General features: G+C 51.9%; 1 protein-coding gene across 10 annotated transcripts; it reads left to right on the forward strand.

Annotated features, from left to right (window-relative positions):
* CNTROB (centrobin, centriole duplication and spindle assembly protein) lies at nt 1-26,261 on the forward strand. Of its 10 annotated transcripts, none has more exons than XM_045487338.1 (19): nt 1-1,271; nt 2,051-2,135; nt 2,359-2,440; nt 2,913-3,069; nt 3,955-4,071; nt 4,280-4,396; nt 4,963-5,061; nt 6,252-6,488; nt 6,819-6,965; nt 20,409-20,542; nt 21,074-21,199; nt 21,343-21,505; nt 22,674-22,932; nt 24,157-24,314; nt 24,567-24,630; nt 24,746-24,931; nt 25,015-25,147; nt 25,427-25,499; nt 25,716-26,261. In XM_045487338.1, the coding sequence occupies exons 1-19, from the start codon at nt 999-1,001 to the stop codon at nt 25,842-25,844; spliced, it is 2,739 nt and encodes a 912-aa protein (XP_045343294.1). In that variant the 5' UTR covers nt 1-998; the 3' UTR covers nt 25,845-26,261. The 10 variants fall into 10 exon arrangements, 8 of the variants coding, with proteins under 8 accessions (XP_045343294.1, XP_045343297.1, XP_045343295.1 ...); XM_045487341.1 differs by having other exon boundaries at nt 178-1,271; nt 25,427-25,479; XM_045487339.1 differs by having other exon boundaries at nt 178-1,271; nt 6,819-6,959.
* Nucleotides 26,262-27,663: the final 1,402 nt, after the last annotated feature.

Raw genomic sequence — 27,663 nt, forward strand, 5'->3', positions numbered from 1 at the left:
GTGCCGCGGGAGCCGCGCACGCGCGTCTTGGGCCCCCGGGCTCCAGAAGCCGTCCGAGCCGCTGCGAGGAAGAGCTCTGGGCTGGTGACGTCATCAAGCCGTGCGAGGCGGGGCTGCGGACGGTGGGCGGGAGGCTGCCAACGGTTTTGAGCGCAGGGAGGGCGGTGAGGGTGGGTGTGGAGGCGTCCTTGGTCTCCCGGACCGGGGCTCAGGGGAGGGGGACAGCCCCTTGTCGACACCGTGGCAAACTGAGGGGGCTGAGGTCCGGCGGTGTGGCGAGGAGTCGCGAGGGGTGGTCGGGGTAGAGGATCGCAGGCTAGGCTTGAGGGCGGCGTACCTTTTAGGGACGTCTGAGGAGGTGACCGAGTGTTCACGAAGTTTCTCTCGGGAGAGCGAGGAGGGAGGGAGTCTAGGGAAACTTACTATGGTTTTCTTGCCAGAAGGGGTCGGAGGGGATATACAAGAGGGTTGACCGTGGGTGGAACAGGTGCATGGCGGAGGGGTGTGAGCCGGTGGGGAGCCTGAGGTTCCTGCCTCTCTGAGACCGGGACCAGGTGAGGGGCACATAAGGCGGCTGGAGGGAAGTTAGGCCCTTACCGGGTTTGCGCCCATTTCAGTTTGCACGTTGAGTTCAGTTGACCCGTGATGGCCGGTGCCAGAAGTTGATCTACAGCTTTCAGCCCTCCAGGGAACTGCAGGGGTGCTGTCGCTCCTCCGTCTTCTGTCCCCACCCACTCCTTGCTGCACCCTCCTTTTCCACCGTTCCCAGGAGCTGTGGAAGGAAATGCTTTTGCCCTCTCCCATGGCCTCTGAAACCGCCAGAAACCTTTCCTCTAACCAGAAAGCCTCCATACAGTTAGTCACCAAGGATCCTTGGCTTGGAGCCTTCCTCCTTTCTCCCAAACCTTCTTCTTCCGTGTACTTTCCCCCTGGCCTGTCCTACAGCAGGACCAGAAGTTCCCAGCTGTACTGTCTGCAGTTGTCTCTTCCTTGTACCCATGGCGACATCAGCTACGGTTCCCAGTTCACCCCTCCGGGCTGAGGATCTCCTGAGTGATTCATCAGAAGCCCCTGGGCTGAACCAAATGTCCTCTGAGGTGACCTCCCAGCTGTATGCTTCTTTGCACCTCAGTCGCCAGGCAGAGGCCACAGCCCGAGCCCAGCTGTATCTGCCCTCCTCCTCCCCACCTCCTCATGAGATGTTAGATGGCTTGGCCCAAGAGCTGAGTCGCAGCTTGTCAGTTGGATTGGAGAACAACTTGAAGAAAAAGGTGAGAGAGGTGTGTCTTGGGGACCTCCAGGGTCTTGGAATTGGAGGTGGTTAAAAAAAAAAATAGCTTTGCTGAGGTTTGAACCCCTCTTGTTGGATTTCACGTTGCTTTTAACTAGAGTCCTTTGTGCTCGTTCCTGGGAGCAAATGTTTATGAGGCAGAGAGTGGCCCAGGGACACCATACTTGGGGAAATTGTGAAACTTAACTAGCGTTTTTTGGTCGGAGACACCTGCATTGTGCTTTGATTGGCACCCGGACACTAAGAGTGAGGATAAGGACAGCAAAACGTGCTAAGCTCCTCCCAGCTCAAAGCTATTTTGATTGTATGGTGTAAAGTTTGGCATCCAAATCATTAAAACACAGCCTGATCAATCACACGTGCTACAGAAAGGGTAGTTACGCATGTTGGCTAGAAAAAGTGTCGTAAACAATTTGCAGACCAGTTGGGTCTCTCGCCACGGTCTGTGCGGTCTTCGGAGAAGAGGTTTGCTCTCTAGCTGACAAGCGTCCTCACCAGTCTTGTCTTAATGTGCCTAGTTAATTCATTCCCACTACCTGTCTGGCTCCTTCAGACGTTTGAGTTGAGTCAGTTCTGTTTTTTCTTAGCTCTCCCAGGTGCCGGAGTAAAAATTCTTGGGTTGGCGGGGCGGGGGGGGGGGGGGGGGGTGGTGGGGGGGGTACCGGATGCCATCTGCCCTGGCGGTAGGTCGAACATAGGTTTTTCAGCGTGCATCTGATTTTCATGTTGCTTTTTTTTTTTTTTTTTTCTTCCCCCTAGGATGGTTCGAAGCATATCTTTGAGATGGAAAGTGTTCGGGGTCAACTTCAGAGCTTGCTCCAGACCTCCCGTGATACAGCCCATCGTGAGTAAACCCCTTGACCATGAGGAAGTGCACAGACGTAAGGGGCGGGAGAAGGTGGAGAAAGGAAGACTCAGGTTTCAGGAGAGGCTCCGGTTCTTTGGGAGAGGGGCCAGAGGAGTGGGTGCAGTAGAAAGGAAGGCCCTCTCCTCTCTTCTCCTTCAAGCGGTCCCTGTTCCAAAGTCTTACCTGACCCTGGCTCTGGGGTCCCTCTGGCTGCCTGCAGGGGACCCCCTCACTCCAGGTGCTGGCTCAGAGAGACGAGAAGAGGACTCCTTTGACAGTGACAGCACAGCCACCTTGCTGAAGTGAGTGCCCCTTGGGTCCTGCTCACTTGCTTGCCTGGAAAGCCAAGTGTTCCATTCCATAATTCTCTCCTTCCTGCTTCTGAACCTCTTAAGGACCTAAGATGCTTGTCCCTTACCTTTCAGTTTTCATCCTTTCTCTCCTGGCTTCTAACTCCTTTACTTCAGGAACGTGGGCATCTCCTGCCTGGTACCTGGCTTTCTCCCAGCCTCTAGTCCTTCTTCCCCCGGAAGAGTTGGCTTCTTTCTGCTAAGACTGCTACTGCAGGGAGCGTGGTGTGCAGGAAGGAGCGCTAGAGAGTGAATCACAGGACCTAAGTGCCGTTGAGGGCCCTGTCACTGTCTAGCTCCGTGACTTTGGGCAAGTCTCTTGCCCTTTCTGAGTTCCAGTTTCCACGTTTGTAAAACGTCACAGTTGGACTAGGGGATCTCAAAAGCTTTCCCCACCCTGACATTCTCTACCTGGTTTGCTCAGCACCCGGCCCCTGCAAGACTTATCTCCGTCCAGCTCGGCCCAAGCCCTGGAGGAGCTGTTTCCCCGCTATGCCAGTCTTCGGCCAGGACCCCCGCTCAATCCCCCGGATTTCCAGGGCCTGAGGGATGCCCTGGATTCAGAACATACCCGTCGCAAGGTGAGTTACCGAGGCTTCCTTTTGAAAGCAGCAACGATTAGAAATAGGCCGGGTGCTGAACAGGGCTGAGGGTTAAGGGCCTGCAAGCCGAGACTTTGCTCAAATGGCCCTTTAGGGTGGTCGTCTTTGACCATCTGACCTAAAATGGCACATTCCTCCTCCCGGCATTCAGTCGGGTTGCTCTGTTCTTTCCTTCATATAGCTGCTTACCACAGCCCGATATATCTCATTTCTCCCCTCTGAAATCTAAGCTCCACGAGGGCCATACCTTATCTCGTTCCGCCCTGTCTTCCTAAGGCCTAGAACATGCCTGACGCAAAGCAATGTCCCATAAGTGCATGGTGAATGAACAAGCCTCACTAGCTTGTGCGAAGGCTTTACAGTTATTGGTGACCTAGCAAGCTTTATGTCCAGCCTATCTGAGGTGGGCAGAGAGAGGGACTAGGCAGATGAAGCGTCAGAATCACTGGTTGTGTTGTCTCTTCCTTGATCTTAAGTCACCTGGGCATGGATGAAAGGCTTTCTCCTGTCTTTGCCGTGTTTCATCACTGTGCCCGATGAACTTCTTGAGGCAGGAGTGACTTCCCACTCTTTGCCGTGTGGGCTGTTGCGCTGCTGCCAGAGGGTTCATGGGAATTCTTCTCGGGAGAGCCAGGAAAGGGAAGAGCCTGGAAGCTAAGCCCCTGTCTCCTGAGATGGTAGGGGAAGGCGTTGGAGGCTTCAAGTTTCCTGCTCCAAAATTCCTGATTCTTCTTCTCCAAACCTCCTCTGTTCTGGGGACCCAAGCTCCCTGTGTCTAGCCCGTTTTCACCGAGAAGACCTGGGAAGTTTGATGCTTTGGTCAGCTTAGGGACGGTCACCCCCACTTGTCACCCTTCTTCCCAGCATTGCGAGCGCCATATTCAGAGCCTCCAGACCCGAGTGCTGGAGCTTCAGCAACAGTTAGCTGTGGCTGTGACTGCCGACCGCAAGAAAGATGTTATGATCGAGCAGTTGGACAAGGTGCCAGGGAAGCAGAATGCGGGCGGGGCTCTCCATGGGGGGAAGAGTAAACGGGGTGGCCGGCTGGCATTTCTGTGCTCACTCTGGGAGCTGGGGCCCGGTGTGGATTTCCCGATCCTGGGAGAAGGTGGCTGTTGACCCCGCTCCTGTGGGCAGAAAGAGGGCAAAACAATGATTTTGAAATGCCATCTGACTCTCCTCTCCTGAGACCCTGGCCCGCGTGGTGGAGGGCTGGAACCGGCACGAAGCCGAGCGGGCAGAGGTCCTTCGGGGGCTCCAGGAGGAACGCCAGGCAGCCGAGCTCACCAGAAGCAAGCAGCAGGAGGTGGGCAACCTGGATCAGATGGCATTAGAACCGGGGTCACAGATTGGCAGGTGGAAGGGGGTTGAAATAGCTCCGAAGCAGGGTTCCTGACCGATTGAGCCAGGGTTGCAGAAACCGACCTGCTCTCTTCACCGTTTGTACTGTCAGAATTGCCTCATCTGTGTCTTCCCGGCTTTCCCCACACCCTGTGGTCTTCTCTTTGGCCCCCAAGTCATTTACTTAGGTCTTCTTTTTCTTGTTTTTATTAAAAAAATTTTTTTAATGTTTATTCATTTTTTGAGAGAGAGAGAGAGAGAGAGAGAGAGCATGCGCAAGTGGGGGGAGGGGCAGAGAGAGAGGGAGACACAGAATCCGAAGCAGACTCCAGGCTCTGAGCTGTCAGCACAGAGCCCGACACAGGGCTCGAACCCATGAACCGCGAGATCGTGACCCAAGCCAAAGTCGGATGCCCAACCGACTGGGCCACCCAGGTGCCCCAGGTCTTACTTTTAAAGTCTGTCTCATTGACGCTTTTTGAACTATGAGTTCGTCAGTTCCCCTGTCTTGTGTCCCCCTGTCCCTGAAAGACAGTAACCCACCTGGAGCAAAGCCTTTCTGAGGCCATGGAGGCCCTGAGTCGTGAGCAGGAAGGCGCCAGACTGCAGCAACGGGAAAGAGAGACGCTGGTGAGAACGCTGGACTGGGTTGATTCCGGTGGAAGCCGCTAATTACTTCTGGAGGGGTGCTTGCCGTTGGCGGGTTGTGGGAGCTGCACTGGGGGAGTGTTTCCCAAAGACTGGTCTTGGAACCCTGGTTCTGCAAACAGGGCTCTGCCACCAAGTTAGCTTAAGAGACTCGGCAGATTATTTCCTCGTTAGAATTACCTGGGGGATTACTTTAAAATGTAGATTTCTGGGACCCACTGCCAGGGGTTTTGATTCAGTAGGCATATGGTGGGGCTGGGAGCCTGAATGTTTTCAGCAGTTTCCTAGCTGGTTTTGTTCAGCCAGGCTTGGGAACCGTAGTGTAGGGCATGGCGAAGCCGGGTGTAGGACAAGACTCCGTCAGGTTTCTTACTGCTGAAGTGACGAGAGGATTACCCACGTGAACGAGCAGCCAGGTTTGGAACTCACCGTGTGCATGACATGTGCCTGCTACGTGCAGGCTGGTACTTGTCATCTTTTAGTTTTTTTATTACTTTTTTTAATGTTTTATTTGTGAGGGAGACAGACAGAACATGAGTGGGGGAGGGACAGAGAGAGAGGGAGACAAAGAATCCAAAACAGGCTCCAGGCTCTGAGCTCCCAGCTGTCAGCCCAGAGCCCGACGCGGGCTCGAACTCTTGGACCGCGAGATCATGACCTGAGCCGAAGTCGGACGCTTAACCGACCGAGCCACCCAGGCGCCCTTGGTACTTCTCCTCTTAACAGGCTTTGTCCAACAGTATGGGTGATGGGTGCTGGTTGGCTAGGATGTGACTTTGCGGGCTGGATTTTCTGGTCTCCGTGGAACTTCTCTCGATGATGATAGCGATGGCTGTTGTGTACGGAGTGCTCACCGTGTGCCGGGTCCCCGTGCTAATTACTTCCTGTGCGCTTTGCACCGTAATCCTCACGAGGTAGACCCTGGCATGATGCCGTTTTGCAGATTGAGACGCGTGCCTCAGAACGCATGGGAAGGGACAGATTTGAACCCAGATGTACCTAATTCCGGAACAGAAGCTCTTATTTACTATATCCTAATCCCGTGGGCTGGCCAACTGCTGTGTTTCTCGTGGACGTAATTCTCAGGGCGCTGGTCCTCTGTGTGGGGTGAGGGGACAGATTGCTGGCGTCGGACGGGCTCGTAAGGAGCTTGGTTTCCCCTGGGGCCATAGGAGGAGGAGAGGCAGGCTCTGACCCTGAGCTTGGAGCTGGAACAGCAGCGGTGCCGGGCTCTGCAGGAAGAGCGGGACGAGGCCCGGGCCGGGCAGCTCAGTGAGCACCGGCAGCTGGAGACACTGAAGGTGGCCCTGGAAGGGGAACGGCAGGCGTGGGCCGAGCAGGAGCGCCAGCTGGAGGAGCGCCACCGGGCGCTGCGGGACGACGTGCAGGCCCAGCTGGAGCAGGAGAAGGTAAGAGTGGCAGGCGGGGAAGAGGGAGCAGGTGCGGGGCCAGATAGCGGAATGAGACGCGAGGTCGGAATGTGGCGTGTAGGGGACTGGCACGGAGAGCGGAGGGCTGTCGCCGCGGGACGAGGCTGAGGGTGTTAGGCCGGCGCGAAGGGCCGGGGGGCGGCCACCACGCCGAAGGCAGAAGAGTGAGCTGGGCCAGATGAGGAAGTAGTCACATGTGAAAGGGAGAGAAGCGGCTTGGGTTTTAGGGTGGGGGAGGCTGACGCGGGGCCAGGGGTAACGGGGCGCGGGGACACGCGGCGCGTCCTTAGGTTTGATGTCCTCCCGCAGGGGAACACACAGAGGGAGGCCCAGGCAGCGCGGGAGGCCCAGCAGCAGCTGGCGCTGGCGCAGTCCGAGGTGCGGCGCTTGGAGGGCGAGCTGGACACGGCCCGGAGGGAGAGGGACGCGCTGCAGCTGGAGATGAGCCTGGTACAGGTCAGGGGGCGGGGCGTCTGGGGCGGGTTTCCTGCTTAGGGGAGGAGGGTCTGAGGCACAGGGGCCCACGACTCCCAAGAGGAGTCCTGGCGAACGCTCCTCCCGGTTTTAACTAGAATTTTGACCTCGGCTTCTGCGTTTACAGCAGCTCCCCTCACCCCCAGCCACAGGATGCAGTGCCCGGAACCCCAGGTGGTACTGAAGCCCGTGTGTGCCCCGGGTGTCTTGCCCACACGCACCTGCGACGGGGGTTCCTTTACAGAGTAGTCACAGTAAGAGACGGACAACAGTGACTCATTAGAAAGTTGAACGCTCATGGGGCGCCCGGGCGGCTCAGTCGGGTGAACGTCTGACTCTCGATTTTGGCTCAGGTCAGGATCTCGGGGTTCGGGGAGTTCGAGCCCCGACTCGGGCTCTGGCTGACAGTGTGGAGCCTGCTTGGGATTCTCTCTCTCTGCCCCTCCAAAATAAAAAAAATTTTTTTAAATTGAACACTTCGAAGTACGTACTGTAATAAAGTCATGTGAATGTCGTCTCTCACTTTCTCAAAGTATCTTAATGTCCTGCACTCTTCTCCTTTTTTTTTTTTTTTTTAATTTTTTAAAAAAGTTTGTAAGTTTTGTAAGCAGGGGAGGGGCAGAGAGAGAGGGAGACACAGAATCCAAAACAGGCTCCAGGCTCTGAGCTGTCAGCACCGAGCCCGACGCGGGGCTCGAACCCATGAACTGTGAGATCGTGACCTGAGCCAAAGTTGGTGCTTACCTAACTGAGCCACCCAGGCGCCCCTCACCCTTCTTGTGAGGATGGGGGAATGACAAAATGCCCCGGGATGGGGTGAAGGAGGTGGATGGCACAGGCATTGTGACACAGTGTGAGGCCTCTGTTGACCTGACGATACCGTCCGAAGGGGGATCACCTGCTTCCCGACCGCGGGTGACTGAAACCGCCGAAAGGGAAACCATGGATGAGAGGGACCACTGTGTGTGTAAAATGTGTGTTAGGGGAAGATTAATGAGGATCTGAGACCAGGTCAGTCTGCGAGGTTTTCCTTATTAACGGTTGACCTAAGGGGATACACCCAGTTTCTCGGTCAGCGAGACCTGTGTTTGGAAAAACAAACTCCTTTCACTTTGCACCCAGCCGCTTGAGTTGGCGGACTGACCGCATGGAAACCAATGTCATGAACGACCAAGGGTGTTAGTTCCGTTCTGTAGCTGTTTGTAAGCTGCTGTCACCTTCTGACCTGGCGGGTGTGTGTTCACTGAGCCTGCCGAACGGCCCCTGCGCAAGCTCCGTGCTGGGAGCTGGGAGCAGTCCGGGCCCACAGGAGCTCGCCAGCTAGAGCGGGAGTCTGTCTGGCACACAATTCTCGAAGTAGCATGCTAAGTGATAGTTGAGGGACAGGAGAAGTACTCTTCACTCGGATGTCGTCTCGTTAGTGAGGTCTTCCCCAACCACGCTGAGTGAAACGTGCAACCTCTCACCGTCCTGTTCCCCTTCCCTGCTTGATCTTTCTCCTAGTACACCACATACTGTACTTTAAAATCTTGTGTATTTTTTGAAGGCAAGGGTTTTTGTGTCTTTGTTGTTGAATCCCAGAATAGTGCCTGGCTCTAGTACTATTCAAGCCCTTGATTTCATATTCTTCTATCCATTTTTTTTAGGTTTATTTATTTGTTTTGAGAGAGAGAGACAGAGAGAGGGAGAGACAGAATCCCAAGCAGGCTCCACGCAGAGCGTGGTGTGGGGCTCAATCCCACAAACCAGGAGATCATGACCTGAGCCAAAATCAAGAGTTGGATTCTTTTTTTTTTTTTTTTTTAATGTTTGTTTGTTTATTTTTGTGTGAGAGAGATCGAGCAAGCACAAGCAGGGGAGGGGCAGAGAGAGAGGGAGGGAGACACAGAATCCGAAGCAGGCTCTGGGCTCCGAGCCACCAGTGCAGAGCTTGGTGTGGGGCTCGAACGCACAGACCGCGAGATCATGACCTGAGCCGAAGTTGGACACTTAACCAACTGAGCCACCCAGGAGCCCCGAGAGTTGGATTCTTAATTGACTAAGCCACCCACGTGCCTCTGTTCTATCCATTATTGAAAGGGAGGTGTTGACGGTTCTAGCTATTACTGTAGAACTGTCCATGTTTTCCATCAAGTCTGTCAATTTTTTCTTTATATAATTTGGGGTTCTGTTAAGTGCATGTATGTTTATATGGCTATGTCTTCTTGATGTAACTGTTTTTTTGGCTTAAATTTTTGTCTAATGATAACATAGCCCCCACCCTAGCTCGCTTGGTCGCTATTTGCATGGACTATCTTTTTTCATCTTTTTATTTACAACCTCTTTGTGTCTTTGTATCTAAAGTGAGTTTGTAATCCAGACAACATATGGGTGGATTATGTTTTGTTTTTTAATCCATTCTGCCAGTTTCTGCCTTTTAATTGGAAAGTTTAATCCATTTCCATTTGAAGTAATTACTGGAAAAGAACCGCTTATATCTGCCATTTAACTATTTGTTTTCTGTATGTCCTGCTTGGTTTTTGTTTTTTGTTCTTTCAATTCCTCCATTACTGCCTTTCTAAGGTACATTGATGTTTTGTGTACCATTTTGATTCTCTTCATTTTTCCTTTTCTGTACATTTTAGAAGTTTTCTTAATGATTACCTTGGGATTACAATTGCCATCTTAACAGTAACCCAGTTTGAATAATACTAGCTTTAGTTTCCATAGTCAGTGATCACCGTTGCTACACATCTGTGTCCCTCTGCTTCCATGGTGTTATTGACACAGATTTGTAATTACTGTTTTATGCATCCACCTTTTATATCACATAGGGGAAAAAAGTTCCAGACTGAGAGTACAGTAATACACGGGGCGCCTGGCTGGCTCAGTCGGTTAAGTGTCCGACTTTGGCTCAGGTCTCATGATCTCACCGTTCATGGTTCTGTGCTGACAGCTCAGAGCCTGGAGCCTGCTTCAGATTCTGTGTCTCCCCCCTTCTCTCTGCCCCTCCCCCCCCCAAAATAAACATTAAAAAACTTTTTTTTTTTCAAAGAAAGTACAGTAATACAGACTTTTGCATTTACCTACGTAGTAACCTTTACCACTTTTCTTTATTTATTCATATAGCTTCAAGTTACTGTTGAATTTCATTTCATTTTAGTCTACGGGACTCCCTTCAGCATGTTTCTATAGGTCAGGTTTGCTAGTAATGAATGCTCTTAGCTTTTGTTTATCTGAGAATGCCTTAATTTCTCCTTCATTCTTGAAGGATTTTTTAAAATGTTTACTTAGAGAGAGGGAGAGAGAGCATGCGAGCGAGCAGGGATAAGGGGGCAGAGGGAGGGAGGGAGAGAGAGAGAGAGAGAGAGAGAGAGAGAGAGAGAATCCCAAGCAGGCTCCACACTCAGTGTGGAGCCTGACACCGGGCTGGATCCCACAACCCTGGGATCGTGACCTGAGCCGATAGCAAGAGTCAAGATGCTCAACTGACTGAGCCCCCCAGGAGCCCCTTGAAGGATTTTTTTTAGTTGACGGTTGATGTGATTTTCTTTCAGCATTTTAAATATGTCACTCCACTACCTTCTGGGCTCTCTCACTTCTTACAAGACCTCAGCTGTGTTACTGAAGTGCTTTTGTAAGTGACGAGGTCCTTGCACTTTCTCCGTTTGACTCTTGACAGTATGACCGTGATGTGTGGTAGTGCAGATCTCTTTGAGTTCATTGTGCTTAGAGACTGTTGAGTTTCTGGAGTGGGTGGATTTATGTCTGTTATCAAATTTGGGAAGTTTTTGGCCATGTCTTCAAAAAAATGGTTTTCTGTCCCCTTTTCTCTCTCTCATCATTCTGGGACGTCGCTGTTGCAGATGTTGGTATGATGTCCCTCGGGTCCCTCAGGCTCTGTTCATTTTTCTCAGTTGTTTTTTCTTTCTGCTCATTAGTTTGGGTAACTTCAACTGCTTATCCTCAAGTTCAGTGGCCCTTTCTTCTTCTTGTTGAAATCGGCCATTGAGCCCCTTCAGTGAATTTTTAATAGCTTTTATTTTTGAGAGCGGTTTTATGTTCCGGGCAACGTTGAGCAGAAGGCACAGAGACTTCCCACATCCCCGCTACCTCCACAGGGACATAGCTGTGTCTGTACATGGTCAACATCCCCACTAGAGTGGCGTGTTTGTTACAATCCATGAGTCTACACTGACACGTCATTATCGCACAGAGTCCATAGTTGACATTAGGGTTTTCTCTTGGCGTTGTACATTTTCTAGGTTTGGACAAATTTATAAGGACACGTATCCACCTTTACAGTATCGTACTTGGTAGTTTCACTGCCTTAAAAATCCTTTGTGCACTGCCTGTTCATCCCGTCTTCCGTCCGACCCCTGGCAACCACTGACCTATTTACTGTCTCCATAGTTTTGCCTTTCCCAGAGTGCTATACAGTTGGAATCAAATGGCTTGTAGCCTTTTCAGACTGGCTTCACTTAGTGCTATGCATTGAGGTTTCCTCTGCGTCTCTTCAAGGCTTGAGAGCTCGTTCCTTTTTAGTGCTGGATAATATTCCGCTGTCTGGCTGGACCACAGCTCGTTTATCCATGCACCAGCTGGAGGACATCTGACCGCCCCTGACTTCTGGCAGTTATAAATAAAGCTGCTGTAGGGGCGCCTGGGTGGCTCCGTCGGTGAAGCGTCTGACTTCGGCTCGGGTCGTGATCTCACGGTTCGCGGGTTCGAGCCCCGCGTCAGGCTCTGTGCTGACCGCTCGGAGCCTGGAGCCTGCTTCGGATTCTGTGACTCCCTCTCTCTCTGCCCCTCCCCCTGCTCGCACTCTGTCTCTGTCTCTCTCAAAAATAAATAAAACTTAAAAAAATAGGGGCACCTGGGTGGCGCAGTCGGTTAAGCGTCCGACTTCAGCCAGGTCACGATCTCGCGGTCCGTGAGTTCGAGCCCCGCGTCGGGCTCTGGGCTGATGGCTCAGAGCCTGGAGCCTGTTTCTGATTCTGTGTCTCCCTCTCTCTCTGCCCCTCCCCGTTCATGCTCTGTCTCTCTCTGTCCCAAAAATAAATAAACGTTGAAAAAAAAAAATTAAAAAAATAAATAAATAAATAAATAAATAAAGCTGCTGTAAACATCCGTGTGCAGGTTTGGGCACGGACCTAAGTTTTTAGCTCCTCTGGGTAAATCCCAAGGACCGTGGTTGCTACATCATACGCTAAGAGTACGTAAGAGACCACCGCACTGTCTCCGGAGGGGCGGTGCCCTTTTGCCCTCGCGCTGAGTGAGCGTTCCTGCTGCTCCATACTCTCTCCAACATAGGTTGTGCTCAGTGGGTTTTGGTCATTTCAGTAAGCGTGTGTAGTGGCATCTAAGGAAATGTTCGTATCATCAGTTGTACTTCACAGCTCCCCGGGTTTCTGTTTGGTTCTTTTTTATAACTTATGTCTTTTTAGTGAGGTTTTCTATTTGCTCCTATATCATTCCGATTTCAGTTTGTTGCCCAAATAGTTCATGGAGCATATTTAAGACTGTTGACTTAATGTCTTTGATTAATAATTCCAGTGTCTGGGCTTCTCCAGGAAATGTTCCTGTCAGAGTCTCTTCTTCCTTTGTGTTTTATTTTTAAAATTTTTATTTTTAAGCAATCTCTACACCCAACATGGGGCTCAAACTCACAACCCTGAGATCAAGAGTCGCATGCTCAGGGTACCTTGGGTGGCTCAGTCGGTTAAGCGCCTGATTTTGGCTCGGGTCACGATCTCATTGTTCGTGGGTTTGAGCCCTGCATTGGGCTCTGCACTGACAGCATGGAGCCTGCTTGAGATTCTCTCTCTCTCTCTCTCTCTCTTTCTCTCTCTCTGCCCTTGTCCCACCTGTGTGCACTCTCCCTCTCTCTGAAAATAAATAAAAAGTTACCTCCTCTACCAACTGAGCAGCCAGGTGCCTCTAATTCTTTTTTTCCTTTGAATGAGTCATATTTTCCTGTTTCTTTCTACATCTTGTAATTTGTTGTTGAGAACTAGGCTTTTTTTTTTTAACGTTTTTATTTTTGAAGGAGAGAGAGAAACCGAGCATGAGTGGGGGAGGGGCAGAGAGAGAGGGAGACACAGAAGTTGAACCAGCCTCCAGGCTCTGAGCTGTCAGGACAGAGCCCAGTGCAGGGCTTGAACCCACTGACCGTGAGATCATGACCTGAGCCGTAGTCGGAGGCTCAACCGACCGAGCCACCCAGGTGCCCCAAGAACTAGACATTTTGAATATTATAATGTGATTATGGAAGTCATATTCTCTCTCTCCCTGGATTTCTTTTGATGGCTACAGCCGTCCATTTGTTTAGCGACTTTTTCAAATTATTTTTGCAAAGTCTGTATTTCTTGTTATGTGTGGTGACTGACAATTCTGTTCTGTTATCTGTGTGATTAGCCTGTGACTTGACAGATTTTCTTAAATGTCTGGATTCCTCTCCCAAATAAGTATATACGTCTCTTTAAATCTTTTTTTAAAAAAAATTTTTAACGTTTATTTATTGGGGCGGGGAGGGGCAGAGAGGGAGACACAGAATCTGAAGCAGGCTCCGGGCTCCAGCTGTCAGCACAGAGCCCGACTCGGAGCTTGAACTCATGAACTGTGAGATCACTGAGCCGAAGTTGGACGCTTAACCGACTGAGCCACCCAGGCGCCCCTCTTTGAGTCTTACAATTGATGCCACCAGGGAGGCCTCTGCAGCCCAAGGCACGCAAAAGAAAGGTGTTTGTTTGGTCTGGTTCCTCAGGGAGCCGTCAAACTGATCAAAACACACAACCCCACATTTTTGGAGGACAGGGTCCTTACTCCCTCCCCCCCACCCCCGCGCTTCAGCCAGCCACTCTAGTTTCCCAGACTACAGTTTCCCTGGATGTGGAGGGGCTGAGCGCTGGGGGATGGTAGCAGGTTGGCATATCAGCTCTGGTACCAGAGTTCAGCAGCCTCTGCTTTCGTCAAGCACTCTCCTGGTTGCTTAAGTGTCTGATCTGGTTCCAGAATTCCCAAATAGTGGATTTTTTTTTTTAATTTTTTTTTTCAACGTTTTTATTTTTTTGGGGACAGAGAGAGACAGAGCATGAACGGGGGAGGGGCAGAGAGAGAGGGAGACACAGAATCAGAAGCAGGCTCCAGGCTCTGAGCCATCAGCCCAGAGCCCGACGCGGGGCTCGAACTCACAGACCGCGAGATCGTGACCTGGCTGAAGTCGGACGCTTAACAGACTGCGCCACCCAGGCGCCCCCCAAATAGTGGATTTTGATCATTTTTTTTTCTCAGCTTATTAAGATGTTTCAGCGGAAGGACCGACCCCTGCATTTTCCTACCCTGCTGTTTTCTGGGACATCACTGTTTTTAAATTCTGTTTCAAGTAAAAAAAAAAAACACCATACGACATTATTAATGTTCTCTAAAGTCAACAGTCATTTAGAGGGGTTCATGTTATTTACTATTTTCTTTGCTGTTCTAACTTTCTTTGAACTCGGACCTCCTATCTGGATCTTTTTCTTGGTGGAAAAAATCTCTCGTATGTATGTGTATGTGTGTGTTTTCGGTTAGTTATTTTAGTTTGAAAACGTCTTTATTTCACATTCATTTTTGAAAGAATTCCTGGATGTAGAATTCTAGGTTGGTAGTTATTTCAACATATAGAAAATACCATCCTGGGGCGCCTGGGTGGCGCAGTCGGTTAAGCGTCCGACTTCAGCCAGGTCACGATCTCGCGCTCCGTGAGTTCGAGCCCCGCGTCGGGCTCTGGGCTGATGGCTCAGAGCCTGGAGCCTGTTTCCGATTCTGTGTCTCCCTCTCTCTCTGCCCCTCCCCCCTTCATGCTCTGTCTCTCTCTGTCCCAAAAATAAATAAACGTTGAAAAAAAAAAAATAATCAAAAAAAAAAAAAAAAAAAAAGAAAATACCATCCTGACTTTCATTATTGCTGTTGAGAAGTCAGCTACCAGTTCACCACTGTTGCTTTTAAAATTTTCTCTTTGTTGGGGCGCCTGGGTGGCGCAGTCGGTTAAGCGTCTGACTTCAGCCAGGTCACTATCTCGCGGTCCGTGGGTTCGAGCCCCGCGTCGGGCTCTGGGCTGATGGCTCAGAGCCTGGAGCCTGTTTCCAATTCTGTGTCTCCCTCTCTCTCTGCCCCTCCCCCGTTCATGCTCTGTCTCTCTCTGTCCCAAAAATAAATAAACGTTGAAAAAATACATAAATAAAATTTTCTCTTTGTAGTTTTTATGTTTTACCTGGGTGCATGCATATATATACATACATATATATATATACGTATGTGTGTATATATACACGTATATATACACACATATATATATATACACACACATATATATATATATACATATATATATATATATATATATATATATGCATCTTAAAAAAAAATTTTTTTTTTTTTTTCAACGTTTATTTATTTTTGGGACAGAGAGAGACAGAGCATGAACGAGGGAGGGGCAGAGAGAGAGGGAGACACAGAATCGGAAACAGGCTCCAGGCTCTGAGCCATCAGCCCAGAGCCCGACGCGGGGCTCGAACTCACGGACCGCGAGATCGTGACCTGGCTGAAGTCGCTGAAGTCGGACGCTCAACCGACTGCGCCACCCAGGCGCCCCTATATATGCATCTTTTTAGGGATTCATTTGGCTTCTTGAATCAGTATGGTGTCTTTCATCAGTTCTGGAAAATTCTCAGTCATTATCTTTGCATTGCCTCTGCTCCATTGTCTCTGCCATCTGTTTCTGGAACCTGATTAAACCTAATGTACCTTAGCTCTTCTTCTAGATCTTGTTGTTCGGTTTATATTTCCCATCTTTTGTGTTTCATGCTCACTCTGGATAATTTCCTATCTTCCAGTTCACTAATTCTCTGTTCAACCTTGTCTAATTTACTGACTGAGGTTTTAATTGTATGTATCGTACTTTTTCATTTTACAAAGTTCTCTTTTTATCTTCAAATTTTACTGTTTCATAGTTTCTTGGTTTCTGATATTTTCACATTTGTCTTTGATTACTTTAAATAGTTTTATTATCTGTAGATAATAATTTCAGTATCTGAAATGTTTGAGGATCCTTTTCTGTTGTTTCTTGTTCTTTCTGGTTCCCATGGAATTTCCTCAGGTCCTTTCTCTTTTTCTCCTTCCTTCCTTCCTTCCTTCCTGCCTTCCTTCCTTCCTTCCTTCCATTTTTGGTTTAATTTTAAGTAGGCTCCACACCCAGTGTGGGGCTTGAACTCATGACCCTGAGATCAAGAGATGGACCCTCTACCAACTGAGCCATCCAGGTGCCCTGGGTTCTCTTTATTTCTGATCGTATGTTGGAACTTTGTATTTGAAAGGTTGTGGGGATGAGTTGAGGCCTGCAGTGAAGATTTGCATTTGCTTCTACCTGAAAGACACTACAAAACCAGGATTTAAACCACATTTTAAAGGTTGGGATTGCTCTATGATTAAAGCTGAGCTTTACTTTCATATAGGCTGTTCCACTTCTGTTCACCTTCATCCTGAGGATGATACACACTGGAGTCTCAATTTATTGTGGGGAGGGTCTCCACTTAGATATCAACTTATATGGGCCTTGGCTTTTTTTTTTTTTTTTTTTTTTTAATTTTTTTTTTCAACGTTTATTTATTTTTGGGACAGAAAGAGACAGAGCATGAACGGGGGAGGGGCAGAGAGAGAGGGAGACACAGAATCGGAAACAGGCTCCAGGCTCTGAGCTGTCAGCACAGAGCCCGACGCGGGGCTCGAACTCACAGACCGCGAGATCGTGACCTGGCTGAAGTCGGACGCTTAACCGACTGCGCCACCCAGGCGCCCCTTTTTTTTTTTTTTTTTTAATTTTTTTTAATTTATTTTATTTTTTTATTTTATTTTATTTTTTTTTTTTTTGGGCCTTGGCTTTTGATTTCTGTTCATGTGCTCTTGAAAGACAGTCCAGACCGGATAGGCAGATACCTCCAGGGCAAAAGTGACTGTCTACCCTGCTGGCTAACCTGGCTAGGCGCCCATTTCCCTTTGCTTTGGCCTAGTAATTCCATGCTGGTACATCTTTGGTGCTTTTTATATATACATACGCACACATACATACATATACACACACACACACATATATGTACACACATGTATATGTGTATATACAGATACATGTACCCATATACATATATATGTATACGTGTGAATATGTACATATATATGTATATATATGTATATGTATATCTGTGTGTGTGTGTGTGTGTGTGTGTGAGTATACATACGTATACACACACACTCTCTTGAACAACTTCCCCTGCCAGTATTAGGAATGTGAAGATCTCATGCCTGTCTTGTACTCTAAAGTAGCTTGTAAGGTTGGATTTCATATGTTTCTTTTCTTTTCTTTTTTTTTTAACGTTTATTTACTTTTGAGAGAGCGGCAGAGCGTGTTTGGGGGAGGGGCAGAGAGAGAGGGAGACATAGAATCCAAAGCATGTTCTAGGTTCTGAGCTGTCAGCACAGAGCCCCACATAGGGCTTAAATCCACGAACCATGAGATCATGACCTGAGCTGAAGTTGGATGTTCAACTGACTGAGCCACCTGGGCGCTGCTGTTTCTAAATTCTTACACATTAAAAAAAAAATTTTTTTAATGCTTATTTTTGAGAGACAGAGACAGACAGAGTGCAAGCAGGGAAGGGGCAGAGAGAGGGAGAGACACAGAATCTGAAGCAGGCTCCAGGCTCTGAGCTGTCCACACAGAGCCCAACATGGGGCTCGAACTCACGGACCGTGAGATCATGACCTGAGCTGAAGTCAGATGCCCAGCCAACTGAGCCAGCCGGCTGCCCTCATATGTGTTTCCTGAATATTTGATATTTGACGGCCAATGTCGTTTCTTTAACGTTTATGGAAATATTTAGGCTTTCTGTTTCTTGAATTATTTTTGGCTTTCTCTTTCTGTATATCCATCTAGTCTAAACTTTCTAATTTATCGACTTAAAGTTGTACTTAATTTTATTTTTTTAACGTCCTTGACATCTTTTCTACTCTTTCTTTCCTGATACTGTTCTCTTGTGTCATTTCTCTCATCCTTTCTTTTTAAAATCATCTTTGTTGTAGTTGAATTGAATGAGTTTTCAGAGAATTAACTTTTTTCTTTGGTTTTATTCTGTTGTTGTTTTAAAAATCTTGTTAAGATGGATGCTTGCTTATTCTTTTCCAGTCTTTTCTAAGTTTCTCTATGAGTATTCATTTAAGTGCATCCTACAACTTATCCTATATGGTATTTTCCTTACTGTTTGGTTCTGAATAATATTCAGATTTTTAAATATGATTTATTTTTGACCTCCTGGGTTATTTCCAAACATACAGGCTTTTTCTTTTTATATTTTCTTGTTGATTTATAGCTTAACTTTGTGATTAGAGAGCATGGTCTTTTTAATAAATTACGTATGTGTATTCCACACAGCTTTTTGTTTTGAAATATTTCTGTCTCAACGAAATGTTGCACGAATGGTATAACGAATGGCACTTAGATTCACCCATTGACATTTTACGATGTTTGTCTGTTGTCTGGTCCACTGTCCCTCTCTCTCCCTTCCTCCACCCCCGGCACTGGAGAGTTTGTTGTGGGCATGAGGGACTATGTTAGTACAGATAGATAGACACTGCGAGTTTTAAGAGTTTTATAACGTCTCAATGAATGGGTGGATCATAGTTTTCGTAAGCATTTTCCTTTCTACGAGAAGTCTACATTGACTCCGGTTTTTTCACTGTTAAGAGCAGCACTGCAGTGAACATTATTTCAAGTAGATGTTTGGCACCCCTTCTGTGGGATAGAGTCCTTAAAGTGGAATTGTCGGCCCACAGGCAGTATATATTAAATTTTCCAATAGAAGAATTTAGGGGGGCACCTGGGTGGCTCAGTCGGTTGGGCGTCCGACTCTTGATTTTGGCTCAGGTCATGGTCTCAGGGTTGTGGGATCGAGCCCTGAGTCAGGCTCCGCGCTGAGCGTGAAGCCTGCTCAAGATTCTGTCCCTCTCCCCTTCTTGCACTCGCTTTGTCTCTCTCTAAAACAAAAATAAAAATCAGCTTGTAAGAAGGTAAGTTTTATACGATGGGGGGCTTTCTTCCCCACAATTTTTAAAAACTAAACACAGAAAAGAACGTGTGTTGTTGCGAAGGGTTGATGCAGAATTGGAAACTGTCTGGGAGAGGGGAGGTGGGTGGGCGGCAGGAAGACACGAAGGGCCGTGTAAGCCATTTCAAGCAGCCAGAACTTTATTCTTCAGGCCGTGGGGGGCATTTGGACGGTTTCAAACAAGGAGATAAATTGAGCCCATCTGTATTCTAGAATATTCACTCAGGCACAAAGCGGGAGATCTGCCGGGGCCGACGTGACTGAGGGTGGAGGGTAGAATAGACGTGAGGAGATCAGCGAGACGTGAAATCATACTGAATTACCGTAGTAGCGAGCGAGGAGTAAATTTGCTAGCGTTTAGGAAGTAGAATGGAACGAGCCGGTTGGAGGCGGAAAGAAGCAGGAAGGGGTCTGGGATGACTCTGGGTTGAGATGGCTTGGTTGTTTCGGTGGAGAGCCGTGCCACGAACGAAGGCACGAAATACATCCTAGGAGGGAAAGGACTGAGAGTGGAAAACCAAACGAGCTACATTTCGAACGTTTTATTTGGGGTGTATCCAAATACACATATTCAGTAGGCCTCTGTGTGAGTGGGCTTAAAGCCTGGAAGAATGGCCCAAGACAGATTAGGAAGTGTTTTAGGGTAGAAACGGTAGCAAGAAATATGGCCTAGAGGCCACGTGTTTATTATTGACATGGGACCCGGAGCGTCAGCTGCTGTGTGGTCAGGAAGAAGACTGGGGAACTTTCTGGGCAGCTGGGGCCGAGGAGCAGTCAGAACGGGGTCACGGAGCTGCGGCGTCGGGACCGTGGCTTCGGAAGGAAAGGTGGACGCGGGTGGTAGGTGTTCCAGAGATACCACCGGATGGGCTGAGACCCAACCTCTGTGGGACTTCGGAACGGCTGTGAGCGGAAACGAGGTTTCAGCGAGCGGGAGGAGGACTGTGAGGTGACAAACCAGAGACCATGCCGCAGCCTGGTTGTGCTTTAGGAGGAGGGGACGGTGCCTCCTGCCCGGCGCCCGCTGAGCGTCAGGCCCTGGGCCGCCTCAGACACATGAGAGAGGTCTCGTGATCTTGCCCGACCTTTCTTTCCGTTACGTGTAGATTTTTCTGCCCACGGCCCTCTTGACTTGTGTGTGCCACGTGCGTGGTGTGGGAGGACCTCGTGGCCCCAGGAGGAAAGGGGTCCTCTTTGAGTCCTCGTGACAGAAGTCTTGTTCTTTGGGGTGCCGGTCGGTGGGCTTTCTGTCGCCTGGCGCCCTCCGTCCTGGGAACCGAGCCCTTGCCTCACCCTCCTTCACCACCAGGCCCGGTACGAGAGCCAGCGGGTCCAACTGGAGTCGGACCTGGCCGTGCGGCTGGAGCAGCGGGTGACAGAGCGGCTGGCTCAGGCCCAGGAGAGCAGCCTGCGGCAGGTGGCCTCGCTGCGGGAACATCACAGGTGCGTGGCCCTCACCGGGTCCCCTGGTGGGCGACGTCACACGTCCATATCCCCTGCGGTCCCTCTGCTGGCTCCCAGCCTGCTGGCTGCCATCGGGCCCGGACCGCGTGTCTCTGGGGCAGAGCTGCCGTCGGGTGTGCGGGGAGGGCGCAGGGGCCCATAACTGACGGGTGCGACAGATCTCCAGCCCCCTGGCCTTGGTGAGGACAGTGCCGAGCTGTGACCTGTGCCGTCTCCAGAGCTGCGCCGAGGCCTCGAACCTCCTCCTGTGCCAGATCCCTTCTCCCCTCCTGGATTTTTCTGGAAATGCCTCTTCAGTGAATCACTGTCCCATAAATCTTCGCCGCGGCGTCTGCTCCCGCGGTCCCCGTCCCAACACGCCAGCTCTGTCCTTCCCCCTTTCCCGAACCCACCATGCGTCGGCCGGGCCGGCTGGCTCTCGGCCTGTCACACGCATGCCTTCCGCCTTTTCTCCCTTGATGGCATTTGTCTCCAGACTCAGTCCTCCTTCCTCCCCCTCGTCCCCCCCAGGAAGCAGCTGCAGGGCCTGAGTGGACAGCACCAGCAGGAGCTGTCTGCCCAGCTGGCTCAGTTCAAGCTGGAAATGGCAGAGCGCGAGGAAAGGCAGCAGCAGGTGGCGCAGGACTACGAGCTCAGGTACCGTCCCCGCCGGGTCCCTGCCAGCCCGGAGCCCGCTCCCCCCGCCCCGCCCCTGCAGGCCTGTGCACGCCGCCACCGGACCCCCGCCGCCTGGCCTGCCGTCTCAGAGGCCGCGCGCCCCCTGTCCCGTCTCTTGGCAGGCTGGCCCGGGAGCAGGCGCGGGTGCGGGAGCTGCAGAGCGGCCAGCGGCGGCTGGAGGAGCAGCGCGCTGAGCTGGTGGAGCGGCTCCAGGCCATGCTGCAGGCCCACTGGGCAGAGGCCAGCCAGCTGCTGGGCGCCACCACCCTGCCCCCGGACCTCCCGGTACGCACGGCCCGCTCCCCCGCGGCTGAGTTCTGTCCTAGGGCCCGCCTGGGGGGAGGGGGACCCGCCCGTGTACCTTCTCCAAGAGGAACTGCCTCCTCAGAGGTCTTTTTGCCACCGTCACGGCTCGCCCCTCCTGGCCCCTCGCCTTGGGCACGGCTGTCTCCCCCCAGCCCCGGGGGTGGGGGTGGGGGGGTGAGTGGTGCCTGCTACCAGTCCTGCCGGGTGGCCGCTGAGTTATGACGCCAAGGGCCGAGAATTGTCGCCCAGTCTTGCCCCAGAGTAGGGGAGGGGGGGTCTCACCCCAGCCCTTCTTTCTTTTCTTTTTTTTTTTTTTTAATTTTTTTTAATGTTTATTTATTTTTGAGAGAGAGAGTGTGAGCAGGGGAGGGGGGCAGAGAGAGGGAGAATCCGAAGCAGGCTCCAGGCTCCGAGCTGTCAGCACAGAGCCTGACATGGGGCTCGAACTCACAAACCGTGAGATCATGACCTGAGCCGAAATCGGACGCTTAACCGACGGAGCCACCCAGGCGCCCCTCACCCCAACCCTTCTTATGTTGGCATCTCCTACTTCCTTCTCATAATTACGAGATTTTTGTCTTTAAGCGAAAATATTTTTTGGAATAGACAATAATAATATCGCTTCTCGGCCTTTTGGCTAAGATCAAGTGTGGAATAGGCAATAATATGCACGTGGTAAAAACAGAAATCCAAACAGTTCAAGGAGGTGCACGGTGAAACGTAATCTCCATCCTGCCCTGCACCGCGGTCTCTGGGCACGCTCCGCTCTCCCCAGATGCAGCCTCTGCTCCTGACTTGTGTGCACACCCCGCCCTCAGTGGGGGGCCTTCCCCACGTGGCTGCGCGACTTTTCATTTGACCACGTGTTTGTCGTGAACATCAAAGTCGTTTCCTGTATTCTGTTTCTACTCAGCAGTTCTCAAATACCGTTCATCCATGCCTTTGTGCAAGCATCTCTCTAAAGTCTCTAGAAATGGAAGTTTAAGGTCGAAAATACACATTTTTAACTTTGATAGAAATTTGATAGACATTACCAAACCTCCTCTTATTTGGAATCTTAAGTTTGTAATCAAAGCGTCTGGGCCACATCTTGTCTCCTTAAATGCACAGGGCGTTGATCCTTGTTCTGTGTCTGTCTTGTGCCCAGGTCCCCACCACCAGCCCCTCCAGCCCTGGGCCTCAGGAGCCAGAGAAGGGCGAGAGGAGGCTCTGGACTCAGCCTCCCGTGGCCGTGGCCCTGAAGCCCGTGTTGCAGCAGAGCCGGGAAGCTGGGGCAGAACAGCCACCTCGGGTTCTCCGCAGCCCCTCCCCAGACCTGAGCCCCCTGCTGGGCCCCCCTTTCCAGAGCCAGCATTCCTTCCAGCCCCTGGAGCCAAAGCCGGGCCTCACTTCGTCTGTTACCTCTGGTAACGGGGACAGTCACTGGGGTGCCCCCTGTACATGCACTGCCTGACTGGCTCCTCTGACCCAGCTCCCTGTCTGTCTGGGCGGGGCTTGAGTGCTTGGTTCCCCAGATGTCTCGGGGACCATAAGGTGCAAGGAGCCGAAATCCACTCAAGTTGGCTCAAATAAAGGGAGTGGGAACCCGCAGGGATCGGATGTCACTGGACTTCAGGAGAGCTGGCGTCGGGACCAGGGGCGTTCTCCAGGCTGATTTGGGGCCATCCGGGCCCTTGACTCTGCCTCTCCCCGCACATCTTCTGCTGGTAGACCAGCACTCTCTCTCTCAGGTCTTGCTCTCATGACGTTGGTTCGCATGTGGGTTTGACCAGCTGTGACACTCCAGCCGATACTCTAGACCATCTTTTTTTTTTTTTTTTTTTTTAATTTTTAAATGTTTATTTGGAGATAGAGTGTGTGTGTATGCGTGTGAGTGAGCGGGGGAGGGTCAGAGAGAGCGAGAGAGAGAATCCGAAGCAGGCTCTGCACTGTCAGCACAGATCCTGACGTGGGGCTCAAACCCACAAACTATGAGATCATGACCTGAGCCGATATCAAGAGTCAGGCACAACCAACTGAGCCACCCGGGGGGCCCTAGATAACCTTCTAGAGACCTCGGTGTCTCTGTTTCTTGGGTCCAGTTCAAGGAGAGGCGATCTGATGGGTTGGTGACCACTTCTTGGACTGGCTGACCTTGAATGTGGCTCTCCCTGGCTCAGTCAGCTGCGACTTGGGTGGATGGGGACGCTCTGCGTGGTGCAAACATGACCACCAGGTCGAGTGAAGAATGAGGGCTGAGTTACATCAGGATTTTAAATCCAAAAATTGTGGAACCATAATTAAAAAGAATGAGGGCGTGTTCTGGTGAGGGGGACCAGAGCATGTCTGTTAATCGTGAGCCATTCTGAGTATTGGTTTCTCTACTTTGAGGAGTTGATGGTGGGATCAATTTATTTAGAGCCTGAGCCCCACAGCTCTCTCCTCTGCCCACACTTTGTGGAACTCGGCTGTGCCACCTGCCAGTCGCCCCCCAACCTTCTCTCTCCAGCTGTTCTAAACGTTGGTTGTCCTCCCCCAGCTGTGATGCCCTCTTACGTTACTGGGCCTCTTTCCTTGGGGGCATTTGGAGGGTTGATTTGTGGAGGAGTCCCCTCCCCGCACAACACACGCTGGGCCGGTTCGCTTTCCAGCCGGGGCTTCTTTGTCTACCGCTGGCGCCTTCCACCCTGATCACCGCCCAGAGCGGCCGTTCCCTGAGGAAGATCCTGGATCCGACGGGGACGGCTTCCTAAAGCCGGGGCTGCAGCCCCCTTCCCAGCTGGACGGCCTCAAACATTTTTTGCACCAGGTAAGCGAGGGCCCACCCATCCTACCTCGTTTCCTTCTCCCCTTCCTCATTCTCTCTCCCCTCCAGGAGTCCAGGACTGTGGCTGCAGCCGCCTTTCGGGACTGACAGCTTCTCTCGCGGTCTGTCTAGATTCCCATCGCCTAAGTTCTGGAAGGCGGCCATCCCTGGCCCTTTCTTCCCTCTGCCTCCCTCACATTCCCAGGGCTCTTTCTTCACTGGTCCTCAGGGAGCCTCACTGTCTTGTCCCCCCAGCTGCTGGAGATAGTACCGCAGAGCAGCGAGGCCCCGTCTGTTGAGCTGTTGCCCCCGAAGTCTGGTGAGTGGGGAAGGTGGGAGCCGCGGAGGTGCGAGAGCCTACCGGAGGCGAGGCGATAGGGCTTTCTCGGCTCCTGCTCTGTTTCCCGAGCCCTGCGTCTCTTGCCTTTCGCTAGGCCCCCTGACTGTCCCGTCTTGGGAGGAGGCCCCGCAGGTGCCGCACCTCCCGCCCCCTGTTCATAAGACTAAAGTGCCCCTGGCCATGGCGTCCAGTCTCTTCCGGGCTCACGAGCTCCCCTCAAGCCATTCACAGAGCAGCGGCCTCCGGGCGGGCTCCCCAGAGCGCGATGAGCGGCCGGGAGGTGAGGAGGGAAGGTGCTGGCTGCGGGGCCTGGGGAGGCGGAGCGAGGGCCCTGGCGTGACGAGCGTCACCGATGCGCCTCAGGTGGGGACGGGCTCGCACCCGCCCGGCAGCTGATGGACGTGTCGCAGCTGCTACGACTGTACCAAGCTCGGGGCTGGGGGGCTCTGCCCGCTGAGGACCTGCTGCTCTACCTGAAGAGGCAGGAACACGGCAGGTACCAGCCTGGAGGGAGGGGAGGAGGGTCAGACGGAGGGAGCCTGGACCCGTGGGAGACGGCCCAGGCGGGGGAGGGAGGGTTGGGTGCTGTCCCCCGAGAGGCATCTGTTCTCTTCCGGGGCAGCCGGTGCGGGCAAGCGGAGGCCCGGCCGTCCCCTCTCTTCCCCTGCGACTTGCTGCTCCCGCCACTGTTTGTTCTTCTTCCCGAGAGACTGGGGAATAGCTTTCCCTCCGATGTCGGGGGGCCCCCCGTCCTCACCCTCCATTTGTGTGGCAGGACGGACAGCCGAGGGGATAATGTCCCCAGAAGGAACACAGACTCCCGCTTGGGTGAGGTCCCCCGGAAAGAGGTGAGGGAAAGTGAGGCGGCGGCGAGGGGTGTGCAAGGGCCCTCACTGACTGGTTCCTCCCCGGCCGGCTCCTTGTCCGTGGCCTCACCTCTGTTTCCCGTCTGTCTTCTGCAGCATGGTCTCCCCTTGGCTGGCTGACTGTGGCCCTCTCCATGCACGGTGCCTTTCTGGGGTGGTGGGGAGGCTGACCCCCTTCTCTCCTCCCTCCCCTCCCAGATCCCCTCCCAGGCTCTCCCTCGCCGCCTGGCTGCTGCAGCCCCTAGGACGGACAAGCCTCCCGCACGCAGGAAGGGCGGGCACCCGGCCCCCAGCAGCACGAGGAGTCGGGGGGGCATCTGGAGATGAGCCCCTCGCCCTGTCTGCTCTTCTCCTAATAAATGTTCCAGAGTCTGTATTCGGGTCTCTGACTCCTCGGAAGTTGACAAAATGGAGATTTTATAAGAAGCTACTTTGTAAAGAAACCTCATTCTATTTGAGTATGTTTTTTACATGTTACACGTTTGTTTTCTCTTCGGGGGAAGAGACACGAATGCTTCGAAGAAAGCCCGCCTCTGGCTGGCTTTGCGAACACTCAGTGAGCTTAGGCCCGGCGTGTCACGAGCGGAGCATACAGAGTGATTGGCTGTGGTTGGGAGTGGAATTATGGATGATTCTAATTTTCTTCTTCAGACATTTCTATATTTTCTACATTTTCTAAAGCAAGTTTGTGTTAATAATCAGAACAGACAAACTTTTAATAAAAGAGTTAAGTTATTGTATGAAGAGTTTGAGTAAAAATTTGATTCGTGGGGAGGTTTTTGGCTTTGAGGAGCCGTGACCCTTGCGGACTGCGTTAGCAGGGTGCAGACTGACCGTGGGCTCCAGCTCCAGGAGGCGGGTTACAGACTAGACCGCGGGCCAGAAGGAAAAGCCACTGTTGCAAGACCTGCCGCCTCGTACTCCGCAAAGCGAGCAAAGAAACAAAATTGAAGAAAAAAAACTGACAGGTACGTGCACCTGGGAGGCCCCGGCCTCACAGCACAAACCCTTAAGGGCACGGAGTAGAGTTGAGCTCAAACTGCAGGACGACACCCAGGGACCCGGCTGAGGGCAGCGAGGACAGCAGTTGCGGCCCTGCGGGGCTGGCCGTGCCCCTGCGTGTGGAGGGCAGCGCTCACCAGGCCTGAGGGGCGCGAGGCCCTTCCCTCGGCCCCCGCGTCCCTTGGTTGGCTGCAGAACCGACGTGAGCGCACACGATTCACGGTCTCGGTCAAACGTGTGGGTCTTGTCCCCGCCGCCACCACGAAGTCACTGTAGCCCCCAGGAGAGGGGAAAGGAAGACAGACAGTGGTCCTCGCCCCGCCCTTCCCAAGCCCCCGTCTCTGCCCCCCCCGGGGGAATGTTTGCTCCGCTGTTTTTTTTACCCCAAGTGCATAAAACCAATTTGAACAAACTGTGATTTGTGGCACACCGTCGCCACTGGGAGGAGGTGGTTCTGTGCCATTTTTCAAAGCTGGTAGAATGAACGCCGAGCCTCACCTCGTTATCTCCTGGGTTCTGACCTGCCACCATCAGCCGACGTGCCCCACATTTTTCTTGACGTGAGGGACAGTGTGGAGAATGTTGCCCAACTCTCCGGAACAAAATTAAGCCAGCACAGTGCTGACTTAACCATTTTGTGAGCTAAATCTAGGAAAGACCACTTCCGTTTTTAAAAAGCTATATCGGATCCACATTAAAAGCCTATTCCTTCACTGAAGGCCAGCAAGGAGGCCGGGGAGGAGAAGACCCACAGACAGGCAGCCCCCCACCTTTTCCTTCCATAATCATCTCGGGAATATTCCGAGACGGGGAAAATGAGAGACTCTGCAAGTTCTAGAAAAGCCCACGTGCAGGGGAGGCGGGTGCAGCCTCTCACTCGGGTTTCGCTTAGTGTGGACGGCGTGTGACGCGCGACTTTGTCTCCTGAGAACTCCCACAGCCCCGTGAGGGTGGGGCGGGGGTTCTGGTGGTGGAACAGGCCGGGGTGAAGACTGAGCTACCCCAACAGCCCCAGGGGTGCACTGGCTCTGGGGCAAAGCGTATCTGCCCGGTAACCGCCCGGAGCAGCGGGGTGGTCCTGCTCCTTGCGGTCACCCGGGGTCGCCGGTTCTTTGGTCTCCTCGCTCTCACCAGGTCAGCGTCC

This window comes from Leopardus geoffroyi, chromosome E1 (assembly GCF_018350155.1).
Source record: "Leopardus geoffroyi isolate Oge1 chromosome E1, O.geoffroyi_Oge1_pat1.0, whole genome shotgun sequence".
NCBI lineage: Eukaryota > Metazoa > Chordata > Mammalia > Carnivora > Felidae > Leopardus > Leopardus geoffroyi.

Excerpts from the sequence above, each read along its gene's own strand:
- CNTROB (XM_045487336.1), top strand. The coding sequence starts at position 999 with ATGGCGACATCAGCTACGGTTCCCAGTTCACCCCTCCGGGCTGAGGAT. Across the intron at positions 1,281-2,050 it reads TGAAGAAAAAGGTGAGAGAG|GATGGTTCGAAGCATATCTT; the intron begins GTGTGTCTTGGG and ends TCTTCCCCCTAG. Across the intron at positions 22,933-24,156 it reads CACTTCGTCTGTTACCTCTG|CCGGGGCTTCTTTGTCTACC; the intron begins GTAACGGGGACA and ends TTCGCTTTCCAG.